This window comes from Saccostrea cucullata, unplaced genomic scaffold, assembly GCF_032062105.1.
Source record: "Saccostrea cucullata isolate Sc308-1 unplaced genomic scaffold, CSIRO_AGI_Scuc_v1 ctg5296, whole genome shotgun sequence".
In the NCBI taxonomy this organism is placed as follows: domain Eukaryota; kingdom Metazoa; phylum Mollusca; class Bivalvia; order Ostreida; family Ostreidae; genus Saccostrea; species Saccostrea cuccullata.
The window spans coordinates 1-18,127 of record NW_026930559.1 but is presented as its reverse complement, the minus strand read 5'-3'; the positions used below and the strand labels follow the sequence as shown (position 1 = coordinate 18,127).

At 36.5% G+C, this 18,127-nt stretch overlaps 1 protein-coding gene across 1 annotated transcript; it reads left to right on the top strand.

Annotated features, from left to right (window-relative positions):
* Positions 1–14,232: 14,232 nt before the first annotated feature.
* On the top strand, positions 14,233–16,657 carry LOC134229080 (putative uncharacterized protein DDB_G0286901). Its single transcript, XM_062710788.1, has 4 exons — positions 14,233–14,300; positions 14,541–16,073; positions 16,193–16,232; positions 16,547–16,657. The coding sequence occupies exons 2-3, from the start codon at positions 14,541–14,543 to the stop codon at positions 16,196–16,198; spliced, it is 1,539 nt and encodes a 512-aa protein (XP_062566772.1). The 5' UTR covers positions 14,233–14,300; the 3' UTR covers positions 16,199–16,232; positions 16,547–16,657.
* The last annotated feature ends 1,470 nt before the right edge of the window (positions 16,658–18,127 follow it).

Sequence of the window (18,127 nt, the reverse complement as noted above, 5' to 3'; positions counted from 1 at the left end):
ACCTTTGGGTCACGAATTTCAAAACTTTGGAGAGAATACCCTTCCTCATCACAACTTTGCATGTAGTTAGTTTGTTTAATATCCAGGGGCAGATGGAAATATTTTCAAAGAATAAATGCTTTTCATAAATTAATATAAATTTTTACAGCCCTGTCCTAACCCCAGGTCCCCTGACCCTGGGACAATGAATTTCACAATTTTGATATGGAGCCAATGCTTATAATAATTATGCCAATAGTTCGACTGCTTGATGTTAATGAGTAAGGAAGATTTTTAAAGATTTCATCAACTGTAGTAATTTCACCCAAACTATCTTGCATTAGGGGGTGGAGGGCAGGGACCATAAATTGAAAAAATCTCCCCTTCACCCATTAGATGCTGTATGCCAAAATTGGTTGTAAATGGTTGAGGGATTACAGAGAAAAGCTAAAAATGTTCGAATGTTAACGCACAATGCACAACGCACGACGCCAGAAAAAAAACCCGATAGCAATAAGTCACATGCGTTGATTCATGTGACCAAATAAGTAGTTCTTTGGTCTCAATATTTATGTAAAACATTAGGTTTCTTCTGATCTCCCTGTTGACTTACAATTTAAGATGACCACTGGTCTTCTTATTGATGTAAAATATAAAGTGTCTTCCGGTTTCTTCGTTGTCGATCAAAATAGTGTTATCATTAGTTTTAATGATGTACAATATAATGTGACCTCTTGTCCTCCTACTGATGTAAAAATTACGAGGGCTGTTCAATTAATAATGTCCTGAACTGTATGACATACAATACTAAGCTTGAATTTTACGCATTATTGCATCTTTAAGGAATTTATAACAATTGATGTGACTACTTTTCATCACATAGTTTAATTATTGTGAGAAGCTGGAAAACAAGGGTATTCTAGACACTGCATTTAAAATGAATCGTAAAGAATCAGTAAACTAGAGTGAAATTAAACCGTCCATTAAAGCTGCTGTAAAACTTGTTAAGAATCCCAAAGAAATACTCACTGAAATATGGAAAAATTTACTGCAATCAATGTTTGTTTTATAGACAATTGAGCAGGTGGATTTCGATGATAAAAAATATATAATGGGCATCAAAAATGGATACCGTACTTGCAAACAAAAATTAAACAAATCAAATTCTGTATTTCATTGTCTTAATAATTTATGAATAATTTATTTTTTATTCATGTTTTAAGACATTTGAAAAAAAAAGAAAAGAAAAAGCTTCAAGTATGATTCGAACTCTCTCCAAGACCAACCGCTTTAACCACTACGCTACGAAATATATGCATTATTGACGTCTTTCAGTGTGATTTAATGGACGGATTTGTTGAAGCGTAAATTTTATCAGAAAAGTTCGATTTTCACATAGAATGGGTTCAGATTCCATTTTTTGGACAAATGAAATAGATTCTCATTTACATTTCCATCATTTAAGCGTTCACGAAGAATGGAGACTTGACCCATTTATGTTCAAAATTCGTTTTTTTATAGCTCTATTAAACCCATTTTCCACTGAATATGCTTAACTGTCAACTTTGAAATAAAAATTATCAAATGATAAGTCGTTCAAAAAATAAAATAATAAAATATTTTGAAGATGACATTACTGAGAACATGATTTTAGAAAAATATAGCTTTTTGTGAATTTTGAAAATTGAAAAACATTTTATCTCAGAGCGGTGTATTGTACACACCTTATACGCCCTCTTTCAAAATTGACATCATTTCGGGAGTAGTTCACACTGTTTTAAAAACGTTTGACAGAAAAAAGCTTAATACTCAAAAGTAACCCCTTAGAAAATGAGTGAAAACGACTGCGTATAAGAATATATGAACAATTATTTAAAATATCAGTAATTGTAGTTATCCACGTTTATTTGAATTTCAAACAGATAATGAAACTTGAATCTATTGCTCAAACCCTCAAAACCAAATTTACAGTAAGATGTACTTGACAAGAACAGCAAAGGTCTGAGAAGAGCAGAGAAATACGAGGCACAAAGATAGATTTATAGGCAATTTTCTTAAATATTACTGGTCTTATTGTTCAAATTCGTATTCGGGGATGCAGTTTAATTTCTGGAGAAATCTAGAAAGCAATTTTTTTGCAAAAAAATCAAAAGGTTACTGAGAATCACGAATCCACAACATTCGATTTTTTTCATGACAGCGTCCAAACCCGAAAGCCCTGAAGAGTAAAGGAGTCTTGGGGATAAACAAAAGTTAATGTTCATTCACATTAACAATATTCGCCAGATCTTTCGCCTTTTGACTTGTTCCATTTGCCAAACTTGAGAAAACGCCTTTCAGAAGGAAGAAACACGTCCAGGAAATTATAAGATCTGCAATAATCCAGTATACAAAGGTTCATACCCGAAAATGAGTTCAAACAAGAGGCCCATGGGCCACATCGCTCACCTGAGAAGCTTTGACCATTCTGTTCTTTACCAGATTTCCCCCTTGTTATACATAATGCATACCCACCCTACCCCACTAATCATCATTTAGACATTTTGAAATCTACACTACCCCATGATCCTTCCATGGGCACATATGTTTCAGCTTTTTTGGCCCAGTGGTTCCCGAGAAGAAGATTTTCAAAGATTTTTCCTAATTTTTCCTATATATTTCTATGTAAAACTTTGATTCCCTATAATGGCCCCGCCCTTCCCCCGGGGGTCATGATTCCTACAATTTAGAATTTACACTACCCCAGAATGCTTCCACATAAGCTTCACTTTTTCTGGCCCAGTGGTTCTTGAGAAGAAGATTTTCAAAGATTTTTCCTATATATTTCTATATAAAACTTTGATTCCCCATTGTGGCCCCGCCCTTCCCCCGGGGGTCATTATTTGAACAATTTAGAATCTACATTATACCAGGATGCTTCCACATAAGTTTCAGCTTTTTTGGCCCAGTGGTTCCTGAGAAGAAGATTTTCAAAGATTTTTCCTATATATTTCTATGTAAAACTTTGATTCCCCATTGTTGCCCCGCCCTTCCCCCGGGGGTCATTATTTGAACAATTTAGAATCTACACTACACCAGGATGCTTCCACATAAGTTTCAGCTTTTCTGGCCCAGTGGTTCTTGAGAAGAAGATTTTCAAAGATTTTTCCTATATATTTCTATATAAAACTTTGATTCCCCATTGTGGCCCCGCCCTTCCCCCGGGGGTCATTATTTGAACAAACTTGAATCTACACTACCCTAGGATGCTTCCACATAAGTTTCAGCTTTTCTGGCCCAGTGGTTCTTGAGAAGAAGATTTTCAAAGATTTTTCCAATATATTTCTATATAAAACTTTGATTCCCCATTGTGGCCCCGCCCTTCCCCCGGGGGTCATTATTTGAACAAACTTGAATCTACACTACCCTAGGATGCTTCCACATAAGTTTCAGCTTTTCTGGCCCAGTGGTTCTTGAGAAGAAGATTTTCAAAGATTTTTCCTATATATTTCTATATAAAACTTTGATTCCCCATTGTGGCCCCGCCCTTCCCCCGGGGGTCATGATTTGAACAATTTAGAATCTACATTATATCAGGATGCTTCCACATAAGTTTCAGCTTTTCTGGCCCAGTGGTTCTTGAGAAGAAGATTTTCAAAGATTTTTCCAATATATTTCTATATAAAACTTTGATTCCCCATTGTGGCCCCGCCCTTCCCCCGGGGGTCATTATTTGAACAAACTTGAATCTACACTACCCTAGGATGCTTCCACATAAGTTTCAGCTTTTCTGGCCCAGTGGTTCTTGAGAAGAAGATTTTCAAAGATTTTTCCTATATATTTCTATATAAAACTTTGATTCCCCATTGTGGCCCCGCCCTTCTCCCGGGGGTCATGATTTGAACAATTTAGAATCTACATTATACCAGGATGCTTCCACATAAGTTTCAGCTTTTCTGGCCCAGCGGTTCTTGAGAAGAAGATTTTTTAATGACCCAACCCTATTTTTGTCTTTTCTTAATTATCTCCCCTTGCGAGGGGATATGTCCCTTCATTTTAACAATTTAAATTTCCCTTCACCCAAGGATGCATTGTACTAAGTTTGGTCAAAATTGGCCCAGTGGTTCTTGAGAAGAAGTCGAAAATGTGAAAAGTTTACAGACGGACAGACAGACAGACGGACAGACAGACGGACGGACAAAATGTGATCAGAAAAGCTCACTTGAGCCTTCGGCTCAGGTGAGCTAAAAACAATTGAAAATGAATCAGAAATTGGATAAAAAATGTTACTTACATGTGTTTTAATGAAAAGATAATTTTACGTTAAATCATTATAACTAAATTATTGAAAAGCGACTTTTGTTCCTTTCCGAGCACCGAAGACATTATTTATTAAACCACCCTTGTATAAGGTGACCTACCGATGTACAGTATCAGGTGTTCTCTGGTCCCCCTGCTGATGTACAATATACGGTGACCTCTGGTCCCCCTACTGACGTGCAATATAAAGTGGCCTCTAATTCCCTTAATGAGGTGCAATAAGGTGACATCTAGTCCCCCTTCTGATATACAATATGAGATGACCACTAGTCCTCCTATGTATAATATAAGGTGACCTCTGGTCCCCTTACTGGTCCCCCTACTGGTGTACAATATAAGGCTGCCTCTGGTCCTACTGTTTCACAATATAAGGTGACCCCTGGTCCCCCTGCTGATGTACAATATAAAGTGTCCTCTGATCCCCTTACTGATGTACAATATAGGGTGACCTCTGGTCCCCCCTCTGATTTTAAATATAAGGTGGCCCCTGGTCCCCCTACTGATATACAATATAAAGTGGCCTCTGGTCCCTCTGCTGATGTACAATATAAGGTGACCTCTGGTCCCCCTTCTGATGTTAGATATAAGGTGAACTCTGGTCCCCCTTACTGATGAATAATATAAGGTGACCTCTGGTCCCCCTACTGATGTACAATATAGGGTGACCTCTGGTCCTCCTGCTGATACAATATGTGATGACCTCTGGTCCTACTACTGATGTGCAATATAAGGTGTCCTCTGGTCCCCATATTGATGTTCAATATAAGGTGACCATTAGTCTCCGTACTAATGTAAAATATCGGGTGACCTCTGGTCCCCTTACTGATGTACAATATAAGGTGACCCCTGGTACAACTGCTGATGATCAATATAAAGTGACCTCTGATCCCCTTACTGATGTACAATATAAGGTGACCTCTAGTCCCTCTTCGGGTGTTAAATATAAGGTGTCCTCTGGTCCCGCTACAGATGTACAGTACAATATTAGGTGACCACTAGTCCCCGTACAATATAAGGTGACCTTTGGTCATCCTTCTGATGTTAAATATAAGGTGACCTCTGGTCCCCCTACTGATGTACAATATGAGGTAACCCCCGGTCCCCCTACTGAGGGTCAATATAAGGTGACCTCTGGTCATCCTACTGATGTACAATATAAGGTGACCTCTGGTCCCCCTACTGATGTACAATATAAGATGACCTCTGCTCCCCCCTCTGATGTACAATATAAGGTGACCTCTGCCCCCCCCCCCTACTGATGTACAATATAAGGTGACCTCTGGTCCCCCTTCTGATGTTAGATATAATGTGAACTCTGGTCCCCCTTACTGATGAATAATATAAGGTGACCTCTGGTCCCCCTACTGATGTACAATATAGGGTGACCTCTGGTCCTCCTGCTGATACAATATGTGATGACCTCTGGTCCTACTACTGATGTGCAATATAAGGTGTCCTCTGGTCCCCATATTGATGTTCAATATAAGGTGACCATTAGTCTCCGTACTAATGTAAAATATCGGGTGACCTCTGGTCCCCTTACTGATGTACAATATAAGGTGACCCCTGGTACAACTGCTGATGATCAATATAAAGTGACCTCTGATCCCCTTACTGATGTACAATATAAGGTGACCTCTAGTCCCTCTTCGGGTGTTAAATATAAGGTGTCCTCTGGTCCCGCTACAGATGTACAGTACAATATTAGGTGACCACTAGTCCCCGTACAATATAAGGTGACCTTTGGTCATCCTTCTGATGTTAAATATAAGGTGACCTCTGGTCCCCCTACTGATGTACAATATGAGGTGTCCATTGGTACCCCTGCTGATGTACAATATAAGGTGACCTCTGGTCATCCTTCTGATGTTAAATATAAGGTGACCTCTGGTCTCCTTATTGATGTACAAGATAAGGTGACCTCTGGTCCCCCTACTGATGTACAGTATAAGGTGACCTCTGCCCCCCCCCCATTACTGAAGTACAATATAAGGTGACCTCTAGTTCCCCTAATCATGTACAATATAAGGTGACCTCTGGTACCCCGTCTGATGTTAGATATAAGGTGACCTCTGGTCCCCCTTACTCATGAACAATATAAGGTACCCTCTGGTCCCCCTACTGATGCACAATATAAGGTTACCTCTGGTCCCCCTTCTGATGTACAATATAAGGTGACCCTTGGTCACCCTGCTGATGTGACTTCTGGTTTTCCTACTGATAAGGTGACCTCTGGTCCCCCTACTTATGTACAATATAAGGTGACCTCTGGTCCTTCTGCTGATATAATATGAGATGACCTCTGGTCCTACTACTGATGTACAATATAAGGTGTCCTCTGGTCCCCTTATTGATGTTCAATATAAGGTGACCATTAGTCTCCGTACTAATGTAAAATATCGGGTGACCTCTGGTCCCCTTACTGATGTACAATATAAGGTGACCCCTGGTACAACTGCTGATGATCAATATAAAGTGACCTCTGATCCCCTAACTAATGCACAATATAAGGTGACCTCTAGTCCTTCTTCGGGTATTAAATATAAGGTGTCCTCTGGTCCCGCTACAGATGTACAGTACAATATTAGGTGACCACTAGTCCCCGTACAATATAATCCTTCTGATTGAAATATAAGGTGACCTCTGGTCCCCCTACTGATGCACAATATGAGGTGACCCTTGGTACCCCTGCTGATATACAATATAAGGTGACCTTTGGTCATCCTTCTGATATTAAATATAAGGTGACCTCTGGTCCCCCTACTTATGTACAATATAAAGTGCCTTCTCGTCAGCTTATTGATGTTCAATACAGGGTGAACTCTGTCCCCCATACTGATGTACAATATAAGGTGGCCTCTGGTCCCCCTACTGATGTACAATGTAAGGTGACCTCTGGTCCCTCTACTGATGTACAGAACAATATAAGGCGACCACTAGTCCCCGTATTAATGTAAAATATCGGGTGACCTCTTGTCCCCGTACTGATGTACAATATAAGGTGTCCTCTGGTCCCCCTTCTGATGTACAATATAAGGTGACTCCTGGCCCCCTACTGATGTACAATATATAATATAAGGTGTCCTCTGGTCCCCCAACAGATGTATAGTATAAGGCGTCCTCTGGTCCCCTATTGATATACAAGAGGTGACCTCAGGTCCTTCTGCTGATGTACAATATAAGATGACCTCTGGTCCTACTACTAATGTAAAATATAAGGTGTTCTTTCGTCCCGCTACAGATGTACAGTACAATATTAGGTGACCACTAGTCCCCGTACAATATAAGGTGACCTCTGGTCCTTCTGCTGATGTACAATATACGATGACCTCTGGTCCTACTACTGATGTACAATATAAGGTGACCTCTGGTCTCTCGACTGATGTACAGTACAGTATTAGGTGACCACTTGTCCCTGTACTAATGTAAAATATCGGGTGACCTCTGGTCCCCGTACTGATGTACAATATAAGGTGTCCTATGGTCCACCTACAGATGTATAGTATAAGGTGTCCTCTGCCCCACCCCCAAACCCCCGTACTGATGCACAATATAAGGTGACCTGTAGTACCCCTTCTGGTGTTAAATATAAGGTGACCTTTGGAAAATATAAAGTGGTCTCTGGTCCCCCTACCGATGTACAGTACAATATTAGGTTACCTGTAGTCCCTCTACTGATGTACAATATAGGATGACCTCTGCTCTCTCAAATGATGTACGATATAAGGTATCCCCAGCCCCCCCCCCCCCCATTATGTGCAAGAAAAGATTACCTTTGGACCCCTATTGATTTAAAATGTAAAATGTAAGGTGACCTTTGATCACTCTGATGATGTACAATATAAGGTGACCACTGGTCTCCCTAATGATGTTAAATATAAGGTGGCCTCTGATCCCCCTACTGATGTACAATGTAAGGTGATCTTTGGTCCCTCTATTGATGTACAATATGAGGTTACCTCTGGTCACCCTTTATTACTTTCACGTTTCTGCTAATATATATTATTAGAATGTTGATCTTTATAAAGTTATCAATATGATTATTTTGGAGTCATTTTTTCTATCATATAAAAGAAATTCAATTAATATATAAGGTGACCTGAGGTCTCCGAATTGATATCGATCAATTTACTTGTGTGCCTTTAATGCCTGGAGAGTTCCTAGAGTGTTTTATTACTACGCAAAATGACGAACTATTTGCGGGGGACCCCAGGTCCTAGTTGAGCGTACGTTTTATCCTTCTGCCCTTCAACGCGACATTAAGAAATATCAACGATGTGTTATCAATTAACAAGTTATTTCAATTCTTGTGTCGACATGGTATATCCCGGTGAGCTTGAAATTATTAAAAATATCACGATCTGAAGCATCTTTTCATACTTGGATATTTTTCTAGAAAAGATTTTAATGGTTATCTAACAGCCAAATAAATGTAGTGACTTTAACCCTGATTTTTTAATCGTCAACTTCCCTTTCTTATGCAGCAATAAATATATATTATTTTATGGAATCCGGATAGGGCCACGCAGTTCACTATCGCATCATCGCACCATCGAGGTTTAGGTCGATAGTGCGATGAAGAGATAATGCGATGACGATGAGGCGATGGTGCGATAGCGCGATGACGATGATGCTATGGCGCGATAATGCGATGACGCGATGGTACGATGACGCGATAGTGATGACACGATGATGCGATGACGATGGGGCGATAGTACGATGACGATGAAGCGATATTCACTATCACTCAATCGTGCTATCGCACCATCGCCATCGCATTATCGCGCCATAGCATCATCGTCATCGCGCTATCGCATCATCGCTTCATCGTTATCGCACCACCGTTTCATCGTTATCGCGCCATCGCATTATCGCGCCATCGACCTTGAAGTTGATGCTCGATGGTGCGATAGTGAAGTGCGTGGCCCTATCCGGATTCCATATTATTCAGCTACATGCAGGATTTCTCCTAATCGAATCGATACGCAGGAGCATGCTCTATGTAATTGTATGAATAATTATTGAAAAACAAGTTGAGCAAATACATTCTATTATGGAGTCAAATGCTCACTAATCCCATTTTTTGAAAAAAATGTTAAGCCAGTATTTAATATTCTGAATTGTGGAAGGATTTTTTTTATACACGCTGAATCAGATTATTTGAAGATATTTCCCGATCACGACAAGGAACACACAGCGGGTGTGAGCGATCGGCAGGGGGTGTATATTGCTCCGTGGCACCTGATCCCACCTTTGATTTTCATGAGGTATGTGTTTGCCCTATTCCTGATTTTTACTTCTTACCTCAACACTATTTATTGCCATTCGATTTTTTCATGAATTATTTGAATTTAACAATGCAAATCACTCAAAATTGAATTTAAATCTGCGCACCAAGTAAATAATAAAAATTCAAGATTTATGGGGAAACTATTTTTTGTGTTCGAAGGATACTTTAATAAAAAGTTCTTCAGATCTACACATTTGTTACATTTAATATGTTGAAACTAGTTACTCATAGAAAACATTTCGTATTTTATGCTAGAATATAAAATATGGGTTGAAAGTATATTTTGAAATAAAGTTTACATGTTCACTCAACAGACTTTGTCAGGAAATGAAAAAAATATTAAAGAAGATAAAATTTACACTGTTTCATGTTCGAAAATCGCATACATCTTATTGTATTTTGAACAATAGGCCTATCCCAGATTTTACATCACTAATTCCAACTTTCTTTCATTATTTTTAACTATATAAGTCTTCCAACCTATCGTCACTAAGTGTCAAAAAATGTTTGATACAAGAAAATATTATCTTAATGAATATTATTTAACACTTTAAAAAAAAAAACTGAAATAAGATTGTATTTATTGCCATAATTACATAAAATATATAAAGATAACAAAGAGTATTCGAGCTGAAAAGGCCATTAAAGAATACAGAGTTTAAAATAGAGCAAACACGGACATCTGAACCATCAAAGGTTAGGATCAGGTGCCATGGAGGAGTGAGCATCCCCCGCCGCCCGTCACATCCGCCGTGTGCTCCATCCCATGATCGGGAAAGAGCTTACGAAATTAATGATGACTTTAAACGACACTGCTGATATTCTTGTTTTATCAACTTGTTTGTCGATAACTTACCATGTTTTCGAAGTTGTTTATATGTAGAGCATGCACTTGTGTATCCAATGAACTGAGAGATAAAATATAAACCCCGAATGTAGTTGATGAATTGTAAGGGAAGTTGACGATTGAAAAGTTAAAGTCGTCGCGTTTATCATAAAGATTGGTTGATAGATTACCATTAATGATTTTTCTAACAAAATACCCAGCTGCTCTTTCAATTCAAATGGAACTCGTAAATTTACTTACCTTGTCATTGGCAATTTTCAAAATTACTTTAAAATCATTCTGATTGTACACACAAGTGCTCTAAGGTGATATTTTAAAGATGCTCGAGTTTCTGATTGACAATTTCTATGTAGTATTTGGAGACTATGTCCTCCAACAATCTATTTGAATTCCCATGGGTACCAATTGCACCCCATTATTAATAAGAAAACCCATTTTTGTACCCATGCAGATGAAGCAAAATTTGTTTCAAATCTTTTACGTGAAAAGAAGAAAACACTTTCTTTGGCCTTCCACTCGATATTCAGATATATCGGTGACGTATTTCATATTAATAATAGTCATTACCATTCTTATGTTGACACGATATATCCCGGTGAACTTGAAATAAAAGATACCCCAGAGCCTGACACATCTGTTTCATTTCTGGATACTTTACAAGAAAAAGACGTTAATGGTTATCTAATAACAAAGCTTTATGATAACTTTTCAATCGTCAACTTCCCTTACTTATATAGCAATATACCTTGTCACCTGCATACGGAATTATTTCTCTCAGTTGATTCGATACAGAAGAACATGTTATAAATATGAACAATTTCTAAAACGAGGCAAGTTATTGACATACAAGTTGATGAAGGAAGAATATCATCAGTCTTGTTTACAATTTCTGAAGCGAGAGACATTATTGACAAACAGACTGACTAAACAAGAATTTCAGCAGTCTCGTTTAAAGTCATCATTTTGTTAATTCCATGATCAATAAAATGACCTTGTCAGCAAATATAATTTATCATTGAGTCAAATGTTGCGTTGTTGACTGACATTTTTCTTTCTAATTGTTAGGCCATTATTTACACACTAAGTTGTAAAATTTTCCGTTTTATCCCCAACATGACAAGGAACACACGGCGGGTGTGCCCGGTTGTCAGGGGATGCTCATTCCCCAATGGCACCTGATCCCACCTCTAGATCTGATTTTTTTTGGAGGTCCATATTTTCTCTGCTCAAATTTTGTATTATAGCTTGATGGACTTTTGAGCTTGAATACTGTTCATACATAGTTTACGCTTTATAAACCGCGAAGCGGTTTATAAGAAAGCGTAAACTGCCCCAAGTTTTGTTATATCGGATAACTTAAGTTGAAATAAGCTTCATTCGTTAAATAATTTAATTTTAGTTGTAACACGTCATTTGATTCGGATAACATAAGTTGAAATAGGCCTCATTCCTTATAATTTAATTTCAGTCTAGACAATGAGACAATATTTCCTCCAGAAAATGGCTTCAAACTGAGCATTATTTTAAAAGTAACGTCAAGTGGAGTAAAACGTTATTTGACGTAACTCATTGTGACGTAGGCAACCTATGTTATACAAAATTGATAAAATCTTTTATCCAATCAAATGACGTGTTACAACTAACAAATTCTTATAACATAACTTGCCTACGTCACAATGAGTTACGTCAAAAACGTATTACTCCGCTTGACGTTACTTTTAAAATAATGCTCAGTTTGAAGCCATTTTCTGGAGGAAATATTGTCTCATTGTATAGACTGAAATTAAATTATAAGGAATGAAGCCTATTTCAACTTATGTTATCTGAATCAAATACGTGTTACAACTAAAATTAAATTATATAGTAATTACGTAAAAATAAGTAATAGAACGTATGTTACCGCCTCTGTGGATGAAATGACCCCAAATTTTCTTTGCGATTTTGAATCATGCTATATGAGTACCAATATCCTCTTAAGAATCTTCGAGTGACATATCCTAACAATAGAAAAAATATCTTAAAGTACATTCTATACATAAATTCCGTTTTACATTTAATGAAATAAATTACAGAAATATTTTTTCAAACAAACAAACAACAACAACAATCCTTTATTTTCTGATTGTTTCAAGTTAAAGCATGCCAATGATCATACCTGTCGATAGGTGTCCAAGTTTCAAGAAGGAAAAAATTTTTTCGTAGACATGGAATCTGAAGAGAGATTTTTTTAAAGGTAGTAATGAATAAGTATATTTTTACCACCATTAAAGCATATTACAACTTCGTAATTGACATAAACATTGGACTTTTTCATGCAAAGTTCATAATTTTCGTAAATTGACATGATTTTTATTTTTTTTTTATTTTTAAGGTATAGTAAATTTATAACCTTTTCTGTTAGATTTGGACTCTTTACTGTTTAATTGCATTATAAGCCTTGTAATCATTGTATTTAATGTGTTTTACAGAAGAGACTAAATGGTTCATTGACTTTTTAATACCGGTTTTTGATTAAACAAGCTCTGTCATTAGATAAAAAATATACCTTCAATAAACACCATGTCCATTTAGATCCGAAAAAAGCAGAATTAGTATGGGCGTATTGCTGCAGAAAAATCTGTAAGTAAGAAGATGGCCGAACAAGGCGAGCAAAATGTCAACAGTGCGACAAATTAGACAGTGAAAATTAATTTGTCTTGTCTTAAAAATCATTACTTTGATATTTTATTTAATATTAACGTATATGTGATGTTAAGTCTGTACAATTCGAATCAAAACCCACAGATATTGAAATTATTTGTCTACAGAAATGGCAAACATACAACAAAGAAGGCCATTATGATCAATTCTTCACACCCTAAAGCAAATTTTCCACACTATTGAGCTAAACATTTTATTTTGCATTCTTTGGTGAACAAATATATGAGGCAGAGATCGACTTCAATTTAATCACAAATTTCTTATCTTCTTAAAGAAATAATTGATGTCCAGTTAACTTACCTTAAATACTGTAGACGTACTTTTTTTCACGGGGTCATAATTCCGCGGAATCTCAATTTCTGTTTAATCCACGGGTAGAAAATTACGCGGATTTCTTAGACTGTCACTATATGCCTTACATTTATATTAAGTACGCTTGGATAAATTTCCGCGGAAAATTTGTGACCGCGTATACATAGCGTAAATTAATAGCACTCGGAAAAAGTACTTCTACAGTACTTAATTCTTAATTCAAATACATGACTTTTAAAATACGTTAAAAAAAAAGTAAAAAGGCATTTTGCACGTCTTGTTCGCCAATCTCTCAATTTGTGTATTTATAAATTCACACATAAAAAAGATAGTATAAGGTTCTCATTCAAACATTTATTGTACTTAAACGATATTTAAAAATCGAAAAGAAAGACTACAGCATAACAATTTAAAAATATATATTTATATATATTAATAATAAAGAGGAATGGATTCTCAAAGCAACAACAGAACATATCAAAACTTACATCTTCAAGGATCCTTCCTTTACCAAAAGTCCTAAGACTGGACGTATGTGACGTTCTACAGGGTGTCCGATAAAAGTTCATCACAAGCCGCTCCTCGTGTGATGCATCGTAAGCAATTCCGTTATGTAATCGTTATATTAGTGTGACCAAATTAGAACCTTTTTAATTCCAAAAAATTCAAATCGTTTGATGTGATCCCGTTAACGATCTTGTAAAACATGTAAAAATTGACATTTCTCACACGTAGTGCACAAATGTGCCATATTTCCGGTCGTCCGAGACAGGAAGGATTTGGTATAAAAGACGCCAGTCTTAATCAGATTCGTCACTGAACCATCAAGTTCCATCACCTCAATATCTAACCCGACTCAATTGGTCCTTCAAGGTAAGTTTATACTTCTCCGACTGACGATTTATCTGGGAAAGAAGGATAAAATCTTTTCCGTTTTGCAGAAATAAAATTCTTAAAAATTAATAAATGCATATACATGTAAAAGGCAATTAAGACTCATCGTAATACATTGGTTGAAAAAGAACAATTCTACCCAGACCAAAGACAAATGCACAAATATTAAGAACTTCATTTAATTTGATGTAAGCGTTTGTTGTTTCTTTCTGATTGTAGATGGCTTTCTTTAACCTGGTCTGTTTGGCACTTTTGGTTTCTGCAAATGCAGCCAGTTATGGAAAGCGTCCGACTCCAGAAATGGGTAACTTGATGGGATCAATGATGGAGAATGGAAACGCAGGCATGAACAATGGAAACGCAGGCATGAACAATGGAATGAACGGCATGAACAATGGCATGAAAATGATGACCATGGACATGGCCAACAGCAAAGGAATGGATAAAATGACTGTACCAATGCCAGAGCCCATGAACATGGGAAATAACAACAATATGGACATGATGCCCATGCCCATGAATATGGAAAATAACAAAGGAACCGAAATGATGCCAATGCCCATGAATATGGGTAATAACAATGCAATGAACATGATGAATATGGAAAATAACATGAATGAAATGAAACCTGTTAACATGCCTAATGGAAAAGAAATGAACATGCCAATGAATATGAATGCCATTAACAACATGATGAATATGAAAAAAGCAATGGATATTGGCAACATGATGAATGACATGATGAACATGAAGAAGGCAATGGAAATGGGTAAAGCAATGAAGAACGCTATGGAAATGGCTAAAATGATGGAGATGGCTAATGCTGTGAACATGATGAAAAATAGTATGGATATGATGAATATGGACACGATGAACAACATGAACATGGATAATAAACCAATGGAAATGAACATGAATAATGTCATGGACATGATGAACATGATGCCCAATGATAAAATGGATATGATGAACGCAATGCCAATGAACAAAAACGCAATGAACATGAACAACGGCCCTGACATGATGAACGCAATGCCAATGAACAAAAACGCAATAAACATGAACAACGGCCCTGACATGATGAACGCTATGCCCATGAACAAAAATGCAATGAACATGAACAACGTAATGGACATGATGAACGCTATGTCAATGGATAAAAATGCAATGAATATGAACAACGGCCCTGACATGATGAACGCTATGCCCATGAACAAAAACGCAATGAATATGAACAACGGCCCTGAAATGATGAATGAAATGCCCATGAATGCAATGAACATGAACAACGTAATGGACATGATGAACGCTATGTCAATGAACAAAAACGCAATGAACATGAACAACGGCCCTGACATGATGAATGCAATGTCCATGAATAAAAATGCAATGAACATGATGAACGCAATGTCCATGAACAAAAATGAAATGAACATGAACAACGGCCCTGACATGATGAATGCAATGAATATGAATAAAAACGCAATGAACATGAAAAACGTAATGGATATGATGAACGCAATGCCCATGAATAAAAACGCAATGAACATGAACAACGGCCCTGACATGATGAACGCTATGCCCATGAATAAAAATGCAATGAACATGAACAACGTAATGGATATGATGAACGCAATGCCTATGAATAAAAACGCAATGAACATGAACAACAACATGAACATGATGAACGCTATGCCCATGGATAAGAACGCAATGAACATGAACAAAATGATGCCTCCTTCACCAAAATACGTAAGTTTTAATATTGCTGTTATGCATTAGAGATGTTTGCCAAGTTTGAATCAATGCAAAGCAGATGATATCCTTCACAGGTATACTTTTAAACTAATTACAATACAAATTCATTTCAGATTTAAACTTTTAAAATTTTGAGGGATTCAGGAAGAAACAGTAAGTATTCAATCATTTATACCATGATACTAGTACATATAGAGATTTAAATTTGCTTTTAGTCTTCAACACATTAGGTTTCTCAGTCATCTAAGTACGTTAAAAAATTTTGTATTCATTTTATCATATTGCAAAACACTACACTGTAAAATAAACATATATCCTTCATTTATATGGGACTAAATTCATCAAAAATGTAAATCCGATCTTACAGCATATTATTTTCATTTTGTATTATTTTTAAAGGTTTTTAACTTTAAGGGACAAGATGTATTAAAGTGAGTATGCGTACAATTTCATTTTTTTTTCTGTAGGACTGGAAAACAAGGATTTTTTCGTCTTTCGTTTCCCATGTAATTCCCAGGAAATGGCTCTACTGAATGCAGGGATGTAACTTATATTGCAAATAAAACGTAAAAATCATGTTGATGAAGTTATTTTTCACAACTTTGTATCCGAGAATCATTTCTCCTTCTTCCGAAAGCATCATAAAAAAACAGACATTTTCAATAGTTCATGTGTGCAGACGGACGATAAATAGAATATATAAATAGAAAGGCTTTCAGGATTTGTTTTTTAAAGGAACTTTTTTGATTTTTATTCCTCGATAGAATGTAAAAGTATGAAGACCAAGGAGTGAAAAAGTATTTGATTCAGTGGCATTTTTTTTCAAAAATAGAAAATATTTTTAAGGATGTCAACGAACAATTGAATTTTTTAGTATTCTTATAAAAATAAAAAGTTATCCATATTATACTTTTATGTAAATTACTTGAATCTGAAAGACATATTACCCGTAAATCTTTACCGTGATACGAGGCAACATGCACATTTTGTATATATGGCTATAATAATAAATATTGCATGTAAGAACATTGAAAATGCTTATATATATGATGGCAGACTCACATTTTGAAAAGCAGACATTCTTTGTTGCGCGAACTGTGCAAATCTACCGTAAAATTTAACGGATGGCAGAATTGACATAAAAAATCTCTCATCAAGGCCATGGTTTCAAAAAGGATCAATCATAGATACGTAAATAACGCATTCAACTGTTGCTAATGAACATACAACTGAAAACGAAATGCCGTAAGCTGCCGAGCGTGATTTCATGACTGGATGCTATAAATAGCTGACGCTGGAGCCTGGTTTTATCTGTGGGATCATTGATCTAGTATTTGTTTATTAGTTGAGGCAATGATGGAAGGAACCTCAGCATCCTTCCTTGTTTCGTCCTTTCCTGTTTGATAAAAAAAATCCTGGGGGTATATTTTTGTCGATGGCGCGAGTACAAAATGAGGATGGTGATCGCTATTCGGATGTGGATATTGAGAGTATTCTAGCGCGGGTAGAACGGAGGGGACCACTAACGTTAGCCAGGAAGCGATCTCTATTCAGGGGTAAGTTCTTCTTCAAAGACTTGGCAAGGTCGGAAATAACAGGTGTTGCTCAGCGCTCGTCCAGAACCTAGTTTTTTCCTCTCAATTTTTCCATTACTATCGATATTTTTTTATATTGCTCTCTAAAAGTGTTTAGAGGTCGTTCAAGTAGGTCGTGTAGTTAACTTCGAAGTTCCTCAAAAGCTCTGTTAATAATAATATTAACATGATTAAGTGTAAAGATGAATATCAAATGCAATAGTTTTTTTAACATGAATTAACGAACTTTATGTCATTTTATATGCAATATTGATATTTTTTGAACGATCATTTATATAAACTCAATCTGCAAAAGTTTTACTTCCGTTCTGCTAAAGTAAGGTATTCTTGAAAGTATAAAAATTCTTTTATTTTTCTACTTGATCCAAAAATTGACCACATTTATGTATAGTTCTAATACGTTTATACTCCCATGAACAATGTTCCCAAGCATCTACATTGTCAAATATTACT

Excerpts from the sequence above, each read along its gene's own strand:
- LOC134229080 (XM_062710788.1), top strand. The coding sequence starts at position 14,541 with ATGGCTTTCTTTAACCTGGTCTGTTTGGCACTTTTGGTTTCTGCAAAT.